General features: G+C 33.7%; 2 protein-coding genes across 2 annotated transcripts in view; both read left to right on the top strand.

Annotated features, from left to right (window-relative positions):
• LOC125029909 (transmembrane protein 120 homolog) overlaps window positions 1-3,932 on the top strand; it is a 29,427-nt gene extending 25,495 nt beyond the window's left edge. The window contains exons 9-10 of the mRNA XM_047620095.1: window positions 807-921; window positions 2,289-3,932. Of these exons, the coding sequence (XP_047476051.1) occupies window positions 807-921; window positions 2,289-2,537 (364 nt within the window). The 3' untranslated portion in view covers window positions 2,538-3,932. The remainder of the gene's footprint in view (window positions 1-806; window positions 922-2,288) is intronic.
• A 2,495-nt stretch (window positions 3,933-6,427) lies between these two features.
• On the top strand, window positions 6,428-12,941 carry LOC125029666 (zinc finger protein 208-like). The gene is made up of 3 exons (XM_047619699.1): window positions 6,428-6,553; window positions 9,222-9,971; window positions 10,934-12,941. The coding sequence occupies exons 2-3, from the start codon at window positions 9,224-9,226 to the stop codon at window positions 12,784-12,786; spliced, it is 2,601 nt and encodes an 866-aa protein (XP_047475655.1). The 5' UTR covers window positions 6,428-6,553; window positions 9,222-9,223; the 3' UTR covers window positions 12,787-12,941.
• The last annotated feature ends 1,253 nt before the right edge of the window (window positions 12,942-14,194 follow it).

The following is a 14,194-nucleotide window of genomic DNA, read 5'->3' as shown; positions in this document are numbered from 1 at the left end:
CAGGAGAGTTCAAAGAAGTAGTTGAAATGTCAGAGATCACCCCAGCATGAAATGTCATTCACATGAGAGGTTACACTAGGATAGTTCTGTTTTGGTTTTAAAATTTAATTCACTATTTTCATTACAGGATAATGAAATATTGACAAAAAAGCTTTGTTATTAACCCATTGGATCTGGTTGCATTACAACAATCACATCACCAAAAATCCGGGCATTAAGCTTACGTAATCGGCCACTCTGCCGAGTGGCTGCTTGTAGGCATGTGAGCAGTGGCAAGACTCTGTGTCTCCTATTTGCAAAGGGGTTTTCTCTTTTTATGCATAAGCATTTTTAGACTTCTGGCCATTTCCATTAGCCATATTTGCCATTTGATTTGCATTATCCTGATATCTCAAGGTAGTCTGCAACTCAGTACAAAAAAAAATAAAACTGTGGAACAGTATTACTTTTTTTTGTGTCTGTCTGTCTGTCTGGCTAGCTTGCTAGTTAGTTCTTACCTTTTTGTTTCAATAGAGGAGAAGGGCTGTGGTCAGAGAGTCCCCTCTATATTTAAAGTATCATATCATATATAATTCTTTAGATTATGTGTTCACATTTTCATTTTTATTTGTATATCTATTTATCGGTCTATTTCTATATATTTATTTATGTATTTGTAACAGATAGATTGATAGATGTTGAAAACAAGACATTTAGAAAGAAAATGAAGGGGGAAAAAAAAATGCTTGTCAACAGAGTTAATGATAAAGATGAGTAGTTTTAAAAAGAAATGATAAAGTCTTATACATACAAAATACCTTTTTTAGAAATCCTGAGTCCCCCCAGAGGCGAACACCAGCTGCTCGAGCTGCATCCTTCAACAGGAAGAAGACAGAAGTCAGAGAAGAAGAAGAAAATGTCTCCAAGTGTCAAGAACAGCAGGCAAGTCTGCTTTATATCTTCAAATGATACATTTCCCTGAGCCAAAGTCATGTTCTCCATCCTCATTCTTTGTGTGAATGGAATGTTATGAGTATTAAGTAGTGATTCTAGGACTGGATGGAATATTTGGCCAGCCAAAACCCTCATCTCTTTCTCTCCCACATTTCTACTCTACACCATTACTAGTACATAGTCACATAGGTTACCTCCTTGTGTATTTATACATATATTTATAGATATGCATATGCACATATGTATACATATAAACAGATAGATAGATGTAAATATATATAGATACACGCACACGCACGCACACATATGCACACGCACACGCACACACACACACACACACACACACACACACACACACACACACACACACACACACACACACACACACACACACACACACACACACACACACACCTACACACACACCTACACACACACCTACACACACACCTACTTACACACACACACACACACCTACGTACACAAACACACACACCTACGTACACACACACACACACACACACACACACACACACACACACACACACACACACACACACACACACACACACACACACACACACACACGTACGTACACACACACACACACGTACGTACACACACACACACACGTACGCACACACACACGCACACGTACGCACACACACACACACACATACGTACACACACACGTACACACACACGTACACACACACACATGTACACACACACACATACACACACACATACACACACACATACACACACACATACACACACACACACACACACACACACACACACACACACACACACACACACACACACACACACACACACACACACACACACACACACACACACACGTACACACACACACATGTGCACACACACACACGTACACACACACACGCACACACACACGTACACACACACACACACGTACACACACACACACGTACACACACACACACACACACACACAGACACAGACACAGACACACACATGTATATGTATATATGTATACCTGATTTCATCTTACCTTGAATTGGCGGGAAAACGTATTTTTTACTAGTGCTATGAATATCGATGGTGTTATTTTTATTTGATTTATTACTATAAATGTTACATTAGTAACAGCAAAATAAGATAATGTAAAATATCTTCGTAAGTCAATGAAAAGGATGAACGGGCAAGACAGGCAGTACTCATAACTGGCTCATTGGTGACTTAGTACAAGTGTAGCAATCTGTGTGTAAAAATAATCAAACAAGTAAACTCACGGTTGGCAGTGGATTAATTTTAATTTTTTCTCTTTTTCAAATGTTTATTAATTTATTCATTTTTTTTCCAGGCAAATTCCATTGTGACAGACCCCAAAGTTTCCAAAGATGTAGAAGATCAAAATTCTGAAGCCCAGCAGTTCAATGACATGTTGGACGAGTTAACCAAAGACATAGATTTCGTGGAGGTTGATAAAGAGAATGAAGAGGAACCTGAGGAAGATGACCTTGATGACCAAGCGACTGATGAAGCTCATAATGTAAAAGAAGAAGTTGAAACAGTCAGTGAAGTTTCTGATGAAACAAAGAAAGATAAATAGATGATTAATTTGGAAGAGAAAAGTTTATATTTGATAATAAAATCAAAACAAAGCACACAGCCATAATGTACCCACCTTCCAAACTCTTATTTAATAAGAAGCACATTTCCATATTTTTTTGGATGGATGAAGTAAGCTATATTTCTAAAGTATAAAATATGTAAAAAAAAAAAAAAAAAAAAAAAAAAAAAAAAAAAAAAAAAAAAAAAAAAAAAAATATTTTTGCTGTTACCTTCCCAAATAACGTAAAGAGTAAGATGTTTATGGATTGAATAGACCTGTCAGAAATACCATGAGCAGTGGTAAGGATTCATATGTAAGGTATGTTAATTAAGGCCTTAAGAAATTAGAATGAATTAAGTAACCTCACAGTATGGAATGCTAAGGACTGAACAATTTGCCAGAAAAGAAGTGTGTGTGTCTATAACCCTTTCTCAAAGTACGGAAAATTAAAAAACAAAACATCTCTTTCTCACTTTTCTTCTTTATCTTCTTTATTATTTTCTCATTTATTTTACATACTGGTACTTCTCTTTTCAGACGTCTTGCCATTATACTTAATTTTAAAGGTGTGTCACACAGTTATACAAGTGACACCTTATTTTCCCACACAATCCTCAGGTAATTGCATGATTGTTTCTTGCAATATGTGCTTGTCTGTATCATTTATTACTACTAATGTCTACTGTGATACAACAAAATGAGAGTGGGGGCAATAGACTAGATTTTGAGAGTTGATGGTGTAATAAGATGCAAATGTAAGTAGGGTAGTTTTACTTTACTTTCTTTCTGCAGAGTAGACCTATCATTAGGGAAGGATTAAGCTTTGTGATTGGACAGTTGGAGCACTCTCTAGTATTTATTTTCTGAATGTCATTTCCATAAATCATAGTTTCGGTCAAAGTAATTGCAATGACACATAGCTTCCATTTAAGTGATTTTATTTAGACAAGAAAAAAACTGGATGCCATTTGTTTTTATTTGGTAAATTTTTATTTAGAACCATAGACAAGTTAATTATATCCTCAAAATCTGAAAAGAGATAACAGAGCAAGGAAAGAAACTTTTGTAGGAGGAATTGTTGGGTGTACACAAATATCTTACAGAGGCTGATGACACAAACTTCCATCTGTGAATCATGCCTCCACCCCATATAGTTTTTCAGTAACCAAAGAAAATCTCTGAGTTTCTAGTGCTGATTTATAAATGCATTAAAAATAAGGATCATTAATGGACTGGTTTTACTTTTGCACCAATAAATAATGTCTTGTTTCCCTTTATGTGTAAGGGTTTGTTTGTAGTTGTATGTATATATGTGTCATATTCTGGTGTAAATAATGATTACAGCTTGCAATGTTTTGTATTTCTGGGAAGTTATTAAATATATACAGAATATTATTCTTTCATTACCTAATCAGTAATACGTACATCAACCATGTAAATTACATCCTGGATTTTTAATATATACCTTTTCCTTCCTTATCATTTTTGGGGAGGAATTCATATTCATGCTTCATAATATGCCCCCCCCCCCCCTCAATCCCATGGCCAATGTTGTCGTGGAGTACTTGGGAAACAGAGACTGAGGCCCAAGGTTAGGGATCTCCCCTACCTTGGGCTTCAGCCCTTGGCTTGTCCTATTTTTCACCTTCTTTTCTTATTTCCTTTCCCTTCACTTCACTTCCTCCTGTCCACTTCCTAAGATGTGAAAGCCATGCTAAAAGGAGAAAAGGTTGGCTTTGGGTCAGTCCTGAACAGCCTTGGGGAGCCATGTTTGGTTATCTACCCCTTACCCCTGAGTGGTGAACCATTTCTCTTCCCCACATACTCTAGTCTTGCCATGGCCAATAATGAATTTGTACCTTTATTAGGGGCACTGGGGCTTGCCCATATATCAACTAATCTCACTGACATTAACTTTTCTGGTTCCCCAACCCCTGGCTCTCCTTTGATCACGATTCTGAACACCTACTACTACTCCCTCCTCAATCCCTGCTGTCAGCTCAGTCCATTTCAAGTCACTAACACAAGTCATTACCCAATCTTCAGAAAACATTCCTTTCTTTTTCCCAACATCCTCCAGTCCATCTCATCATCATCCACAGTCTTTTTCATTTTCAACTCTCTCCCTCCTTATTACTACTCTGTATCCTTGTTGTCCACCCACCTATAGTACTGACTCACTCAACACCACTCCCTCTTTGTCAAATTTGTGCATTATCTAGAATGACTGACCTTACTGGCAAACCTATTCCTACCCAGCCTCACTCCTACTCTAACATTTGTACTCCCCGGTTGACTGCCCCGTCTATAATAAGGATTGGTAAGACTGAAAATGATTGCTTGCCTGCCTCATTGACTCTGGCACAGTATCAGAACAGTGCTACACTATTCCCCCCAGAGGCTGCCGAAAGTCATACACCAATATTGCCAAGATTATCTTCAGTAAACATGGCCTCCCCCATGAAGTTTATGCTGGTGTTTGGAGAGTCCTGCTGTGTCTGACGATGTCGGAACCTCCCCCATCAATATCAGAAATGTTGGCTTTTTGGCTTCGCTCCCAAGCATCACCTTATCATTATATCTACCTATATATCTATATATATATATATATATATATTTATATATATATATATATTCATATATATATTTATATACACATGTATATATATATGTGTGTGTGTGTGTGTGTGTGTGTGTGTATCCATATATATGTATACATATATATATATGCATATATTTATGTATATATATAATATATATACATATACATATATATATGTGTGCGTGTATATATATATATATATATATATATATATATATATATATATATATATGCGTATATATGTATATATATATATACATATATATATATATATATATATATATATATATATATAGATATATATACACGCAATGTGTGCAATTCTGCACACATTGTGCGGATGTGAGTGTGTCTGTATTTATGCACACGCACATTACCCAACACCCAAGTAGTTCGTCAAACACCGCATCGGTGATGTCACAATATATATATATATATATATATATATATATATATATATATATATATATATACACACACATTGTGCGGATATGAGTGTGTGTGCATTCATGCACATGCACAATACCCTACACACAAGTAGTTCGTCAAACATCGCATCGATGACGTCACAAATGCGCGAATGTGTGTATATATATATATCTATATATATATATATATATATATATATATATATATGTAATGTATATATGTAATGTATATATGTATATGCATATATATATATATACACATATATGCATATGTAGTGGATCGATTCATGCTGATGATGATGATAAATAAATAAATAAATATATATATATATATATCATTTATATACATATATACATGTGTGTGTGTATATGTATATATGTATGTACATATATATATATATATATATATATATATATATATATATATGTATATGTGTGTGTGTGTGTGTGTGTGTGTGTGTGTGTCTGTGTGTGTGTGTGTGTGTGTGTGTGTGTGTGTGTGTGTGTGTGTGTGTGTGTGTGTGTGTGTGTGTGTGTGTGTGTGTGTGTGTGTGTTTGTGTGTGCCCGCGCATGTGTGTGCAGGGGTGTGATTTTAGTTTTCTCTTGGGGGGGGGGGGGTATGATTAGGAGTGTGGCCCTTGGGGGGGGGGCGGGGGAATCCTGACTTTGAGGTGGGCAAATCCCCCCCAGCCCCCCAAATGACGCCTCTGTTTGTGTGTGTGTATGTTTGTGCGCAGTATATATACAGTATATATATAATTTATCTGAGGAATATTAACATAACTCAAACTTTACCAAATATTGCATTAGGCCATATTTTCTGCAGTTGGTTTCTTTAACTTTTTTCATACAAGTTATTATCCCTAAAGTAGAAGGGCTCGTATCCCCCCGAAGCTGTTATGGCGTTGCGGAATACTAAATACAAGCGTTGTAATCGAGCTGGATTTTCCCATTTTGTTACTGCATTTCAGAAATTGAAAAGGTAAAGTAGATGTAGATTACCATAATATTATACAGGGAACTGATAGAAAGGAGCAAGTTCGAATTGCGTGAGCCAGATAAATAAAAGTTGACTGTCATTAAAGAAGGCGTAATCTTTCCACATTACAATTTGTATCACTGATGATTATACATGTATTAAAGAGAAACAATAAAAGGCTTGATGTTTCACACGTTCTCTAGCATTTAAAGGAAGGAATCCACGTGGAAAATAAGTTCTCAAACTTACTTATGGAATTAAAACCAGAACAGTTTTACGGAGGAGTGGCTTTCGATTTTCCGGCAATATATGAATTTCACTGAGCCAACCAACCTTGCAATTAGTATTCCGTGTTTCAGTTATTCGCATGGAATCTCTTGTTGTTTTCCACTGTAGCTGATGAAACTGAAAGTCTTGTTATTATTCACAAAGTGACCCCCATGGGACTGAAGGCCTTTTTAGCAGTGTAACCAAAGTCGCGACATGTTGCATTTTCTTAACACACATGCGATCCGTCGGTTCTCAGGCAACATGGTGGCGGGTGTGGCGTTATGGCTTAAGCCCCATCCTTCCAGTCGTCGTCTAATCCCTTTATCATTTAGTGCCCTCGGACCAAGTGTGGATCATTGAAATATTTCTTGAATTGATTCTCTAGCGAATAGAGATAATGAAGACAAACCATGATCACGCCTTAAGAGATTAATTTCTGAAGGGTTTTTCCTGATGGACCACATAAAATACGCTGCCTGTAGTTTTCAAGTCCACAGTCCAATGTAATATATAGATTAACCCAATGCCGACAGGCATGACGTGTACGTACGTGCCATGCCTACTATGATTTACTTGTTTAATTGTTTTACAGACAGATGGCTACACTTGTACCAAGTCACCAATGAGCCAGTTATGGGTACTGCCTGTCTTGCCCGTTTACCCTTTTCTTTGATTTATGAAAATATTTTACATTATCCTATTTTGCTGTTACTAATGGTTATAACATTATGATAATTATAATGTTTATAATAAAAATAATACTATAGCACTAGTAAAAAATACGTTTTTCCTGCCAATTCAAATCAGGTAAGGTTACAAGGTCTACTAATTGACTCCTTTGTGGCTTAGCACTAGCAGAGCCATCTATCTGCAGAGACACTTCACAAAAATGATAAAAGATGAGCACAGCATTTTCCCCATATTTTATTCACTTTGCCCAGTGGCATTGGGTTAACATCATGTTTCTTATTCAGTTTTTTATTTCCATGTATTATATGATTAGCATAATTTAAAATTCCTCATTGATCACAGGAACCTGTTAATGAAAAGGACAAATGAATAGTAATTGAAAATAATGATATTGCTGCTGAATTAAGAAATAAGTGTAAGAACTCAGAAATTAAGGATTTTAGGATTAAAAATGTCTATATATTCTATATCTTGAATAATAAAATGCCTACTTTCACAATTATTATCATATAATAATGAAGTGTGATGACTACTCTTATCTGCAGATCCAACCGCCCTGGATTTATGTTCTGTTCCCTATAGTTTTTTGTGAATCTTGTTACATACAGATGGCTCCACATGTGCTCAGCCATCAATGAGATTATCAGTAGCCCTAGTGACCGATCCTGATTTCCCCATTCCTTGAATTGGCAGGGAAATGTGTTTTTTCTTTTTAATACAGTAGACATTGATAATGTTATTATTGCTATTGATGTTATGATTATTAAATTTTTATTAAAATCTTGATAACATTTAAGACAATGAAAAAGTCAAGAAAAAAGGGTAAAAAGGGAGATAGGTAGGACTAATAACCAACCCCTTGTTGACTAAACACTTGTGGAGACATCTATGTGTAAGTACAATATATAAACTTGTGAATGGTGTTGATACTATGGCAGAAAAACCCACAATGTAAAACTAGATTTATTGAAAGTGAGACAACAGTTTCAGAATCCACCTGAATTCCATTCCATACTTGTACTAGTACTAGTACTAGTAATAGTACTATTATTATTATTATTATTATTATTGTTATTGTTATTGTTATTATTATTATTACTGTTGCTGTTGTTATTGTTATTGTATTGTTAATATTTTTATTATCATTGTTGTTATTATTATTAACTATTATCAATATTATTGAAGTGTGATATCTTTATCAGGCAGCAATAAAAGTTTCAACATCCTTTCAATTTTTATTTTTAAAATGTCAGCCTGCTTAATAAGAAAATTTAAAATGGTCAAAAAAATGTATTGTAGGTTAATTAATTATTGATCATTAAAATAAGAGTAGAGCTCTATACCACTGGATTCAAAACACATGTCACCTTGAACATCATATTCTTGAGGCTGTCCCTTTTGACTTAACAGGAACACAGGAAAATAGACTGGAACCCATTTCCTAGGTATTTTGGGAAGTATTCCCACAGCAGATTTTGAAAGTGCCATTTTGCCAAATCCTTATTGCCTTCGGGGAAGGGAAGACTAAGATATGAGCTTGGGTCATATATGACACTGGTCATCAGTCATATATGACATCAGCGGAAGTATTCACAGTGATAAATAATTTTGAATATGAAGTTAACAGGGAATCAGTCCAGAGCAATATTGCATAGACTATTATCTTTAAAGATAAATATTGTCACTATGAAAACTCTTTTCTGTTTTTCAGGAATGACCATGGAATCAGCTGTCTGCTACATTTGCTGTGATAGAAGAAGGACAGCAGATACAGATACCTCACTTTCAAAGATTGGGATCAGACATGACTCTGAAACTCTGAAAGAAGTATTATTGAGGGCTCTCTCTGTTGGTTACGTGGAAGATAACCCAAACGAAGTGGAAACAAGCAAAACATCTTATAGTGTGTGTGTTATTTCCTTAAACTCTCAGTGTGATGGGCATCTTCAAGCCCTATGTAACAGAGTTGCTGATGAGGCAGTTATTATATGCAAAAGATGTGAAAAGCTGTTGAAAGATTTTGAATATCATGAAAGAACTTCTGTGAAAATTGCCAAGGAAATTCAGTCATATTTATCAAGACAAAGTGAAACACAGGGAAATGGCATCAGCATACCTACACCTGTATCAGGTTCTGTTATAACACATAAACTTGATGAAAAACAAAGCATCCAGGCTGCCTTTAAAGCGCTTAGGAGATCAGGGCTTACAAGTACAAAGAAGAGAGGAAGGAAGAGAAAGTCTGTGGAAACCCAGCCCACAGACACAGACAGTGTTACAAAAGATGATTCTGACATGGAACAGGAAATATTAACGGAATCAGATGTTCAAGAACAGGACGCTGTTTCATCATCAAGAATGAGTAAAAGGATTCAAAGGAGACGAGAAGAAGGCCTTGTCATTAGGTGGGGAGATACTGGCTATGATGAAGAAATTTTTACAGAGGGAAACATGGATTCAGGTGAGGATATAGAAAGCTTAGATGAAGATGCACTGAGACAGGATATGCATTCCAGGAAAAGAAAAGGTAGGAGGACAAATAGATTAAAATTTTCAAAGCCGATTGATAGTCCCATAGTACAGTCATCTTCAGATCTTTCTAGTCTTAAATATCAATGTCCATTTTGTCAAAGATACTATGTTCCAACAAATTCTCGTGTACATAATTGCACTTCATACAAGAATCAGCTGAGATGCCATGTCTGTAATATATTCTTCACTTCATACATCAGACTTGAGAAACATTTAGAGGTCATACATCTTAGGCAAAGACAGCTTCAGTGTCCAGAAGAAAATTGCAAGTTCACATGTATATCTGAGCCTGCTTTTCTTCTGCACAAACATTTCCATTTTCTTTCTGATAGGGAAAATGATGGGTTAACTCTCTTATCTGGTAGCATATCTGATAGTGGAACAGAGCAACTGGGGAATTCCCAAGGAGAAGATGCAAGTATTGGACAGGTTACAGTCATGGATGATGATCAGGGTGTTGTAACTTCTCCAGATATGGCTGAACAAGTGTCATTCCTTTTGGATGAAAAGAGTTTCCTTGCAGATGGAAGACCTATAAATATATTGACAGATAGTAGAAAATTTGCAGGGGAAATTAGAGATTCAAACAAAAGATTTCAAATCTTAAGTAGAAGAATAAATGAACCTCGGGCAAAAATAGGTAATCCAGTCCAGATAAAACAAAATAATGAAGCAGGTCAAAAAAATTCACATATTCAGAATCTGACTGTTACTGGTTCTCAGTGTCCATTTTGTGATCTTGTATTAGACGAGTCAAAAAGTGTTGATAGTCATGTACGTGATGTTCATAAGTTAGTTGTTAAATCCAAGAATAAACATGGTAGTATGTTAAGTGCTAGTGACAGAAGTAAAGACATCCTTCTAAAAAAAAACTTCAATTTAATACCACAGATGCAAACAGATATGAAAGAAGAACAGACAGCAGTGAGAAAGATAGACAATTAGAGTTTGGAGGTAACATAACTAGAGACAGTTTACAATTACCATTCAGTGACTTTGACTTGGAAGCTGACAGTGAATCAAGTGCAACAGAGCAAAGCAACATTCCAGAAAGAAAAAAATATAATCGTAAAAGGAATCACAGATGCAATGAATGTGCCAAATTATTTCCATCCCAAGCCCATCTGAAAGAACACAAGGTTAGTCATTCCAATGAACAGTCGTTTACTTGTTCAATATGTTTAAAGGGGTTCAAGCGTAAGAATGCTTTAAATAAACATATGCGTATCTTACACCCAAATGGTGCAGAAAAAGTCTTGTGTACATGTGGTCGGATATTTGCCAGTAAAGAATTAATGTATAAACATCAAGCAGGTAGTGGAAGTCACAGACTGTTAGTTTGCCCTGTTTGTGGAGCATTGTACAAGACAAGACAAAGCCTTGATAGCCATATGATGCTTCACAAGGAAAGTAAGTGCTATGGAAAAGAGGACTCCTGGCCCTTCACATGCTCCCTGTGTAATGAAAGGTTTAGTAGCAAAGCATCCCTCAGTAACCATATTGCATCTACCCACAGTAATCAAGACTTTAAGTGTACTTTATGCGAGAAAACCTGTAAAACTAAGCAGTTACTGTCCCAGCATTTGCTTAGAAAGCACAAGTTAGGCAGTACTGAATATCCATGCCCAGTTTGCAGCAAAGTTTTTTTGATTGCCAAAGATCTCAGGCGTCATGTACAATCTCACAATCTAGGAGGGTCACATGAATGTGCTCTTTGTCATGCCAAATTCAAATCTTACCCAACACTACAGGCTCATATGAAGATTCACTCTAAGGATAAACCATATGACTGTGTAATATGTTTGGTTCCCTTTGCTTCAGTTGAGGCTTTAAAGGATCATTTCAATTCACATCACGGTGTCAAAATAAATGATGACAATTTTGTTATTAACTGGAATCGGAAGTGCCCATTATGTTCTCAGGTTTTTATGCGTCGGGCAGGTCTAGCCATACATATAAAAACACATTTTGATTTTGAGGACACTGAAATTTTGTTTGTAGAAGATGATGAAGATGAAGATATTGAAAACACAGTGGCGGTGTTCACAGAGAAAAGTGGTAGTAGTGAATACCCTGGAAAAATTCAAGAAAGTAGCGACTTGACAGTAATTACAGAGGAAACGAATTTTAACGAATATTCTGGAAAGATAGAAGAAAATAGTACCATTACAGTGTTTAGAGGACAAGGAAATAGTAGTGAATATTCAAGAATAATCCAAGATAAACCAGATTTTACTTGTGAGCTTCAAGAAAACACACTAAATAAAAATGACTATATAAAATGTGATGGAGAAGTAAGACTATTGAAAGAGGTTGATAATGTTAGTGCAAAAGGAATTTCAGTCCTGATAAATTCACTTACTAAAAAGTCAGAGGTAGAGTGCGTAGAAGTTACTTGTGATAAAGAGAATACAAGAAAACTATTAGAACATAGTAGCAATAATGAAGAAGTCCGTGTACCAAACAAAGAAATTGGTGGATGTCACAGCAAAGAGGAAAAATTATGCTCTGAAAGAGTGGAAGAAACAGACTCTGAAGGAACCAAAAAACATGAGGATGTTAATATAGATACCTTGAGAAATCACACCAATGAAGAAGAAGAAACTAAATATATATGTGGTCAGTGTTCTTCAGTATTCCTTGACATGGAAGATTTACAAACTCATTTGTTGACATGTTACCAACAAGATACTGACGATGATTATGTTGTGGTCTTTGAGGTAGATGAGAGTAATGTAAATTAATTAGAAAATAAAAATTAAATTATTGCTGTTTCACAGCCTGATTTGAAATGACCTTTTTTTTTTGGAAAATTATTTATTATAATATTCTGTGAAGCTGATATATGTTAGTAGCATTACTAATTGTAACTTAATCAAATAATATTTTTAAAATTGTCTTCTCATTATTTTCATTATTCCTTACCCAATGAAGTAGTAATTGCCCTGTGTATACAGATTTAAAGATTCATGCTCTTAAGACTTTGTAGCCTGTATCACATTCATATACATGCACATTGATAGTGTGTGTGTGTGTGTGTGTGTGTGTGTGTGTGTGTGTGTGTGTGTGTGTGTGTGTGTGTGTGTGTGTGTGTGTGTGTGTGTGTGTGTGTGTATTTATGTATGTATAAAATATATATGTATAATTTATATATATTATATATATTTATATATATATTATATATAGTTATATATATTATATATATTTACATATATATACATATATGTATATATATTATATATATTTAAATATATATATGTATATATATATTATATATATTTATATATATTTATATATATATGTATATATATTATATATATCTATAAATTTAATATATATATTATATTATATATATATTCATATATATATATATTATATTATATTATATATATATTTATTTATATAAAATATATATATATTATATTATATTATATTTATTTATATATATATAATATATATTTACATATATATACATATATGTATATATATATATATATATATATATATATATATATTATATATTATATATATTTGAATATATATATGTATATATATATTATATATATTTATATATATTTATATATATATGTATATATATTATATATATGTATAAATATATTATATATATTTATAAATTTAATATATATATATATTATATTATATATATATTTATATATAAAATATATATATATATATATTATATTATATTATATATATTTATATATATAAAATATATACATATTATATTATATATATATATTTATATATAGATAAAAATATATATATATATATATATATATATTTATAATGCATATATATATTATATATACTCTACATATATTATATATACTATATACATGATATATACTATATATATATATATATATATATAGATAAAATGTATATATATATTATATATATATATTTATATATATATATATATATATATATATATATATATATAATGTATACATACATTATATATATATATATATATATATATATATATTTATATATATATACATATATATACATATACACACCTCTTTGCATGAAGTAAAGTGGTGAAGATATCCAAGCAGGGGGGGAGAAGGTAAAGTGTTGAAACTTAAGGGAGTTATAAGTGAGACAGGTAGGGGGCGAGAACCCCTT

This window comes from Penaeus chinensis, chromosome 10 (assembly GCF_019202785.1).
Source record: "Penaeus chinensis breed Huanghai No. 1 chromosome 10, ASM1920278v2, whole genome shotgun sequence".
NCBI lineage: Eukaryota > Metazoa > Arthropoda > Malacostraca > Decapoda > Penaeidae > Penaeus > Penaeus chinensis.
The sequence above is the reverse complement of the archived record's forward strand: the minus strand, read 5'-3'. Positions and strand labels throughout refer to the sequence as shown.

What these genes read in the sequence shown, in the direction of transcription:
- LOC125029666 (XM_047619699.1), top strand. Translation starts at nt 9,224, where the DNA reads ATGACCATGGAATCAGCTGTCTGCTACATTTGCTGTGATAGAAGAAGG. An exon ending in AGAGGGAAACATGGATTCAG is followed by an intron (nt 9,972 to 10,933) that starts GTGAGGATATAG and finishes TTAATACCACAG; the next exon opens with ATGCAAACAGATATGAAAGA.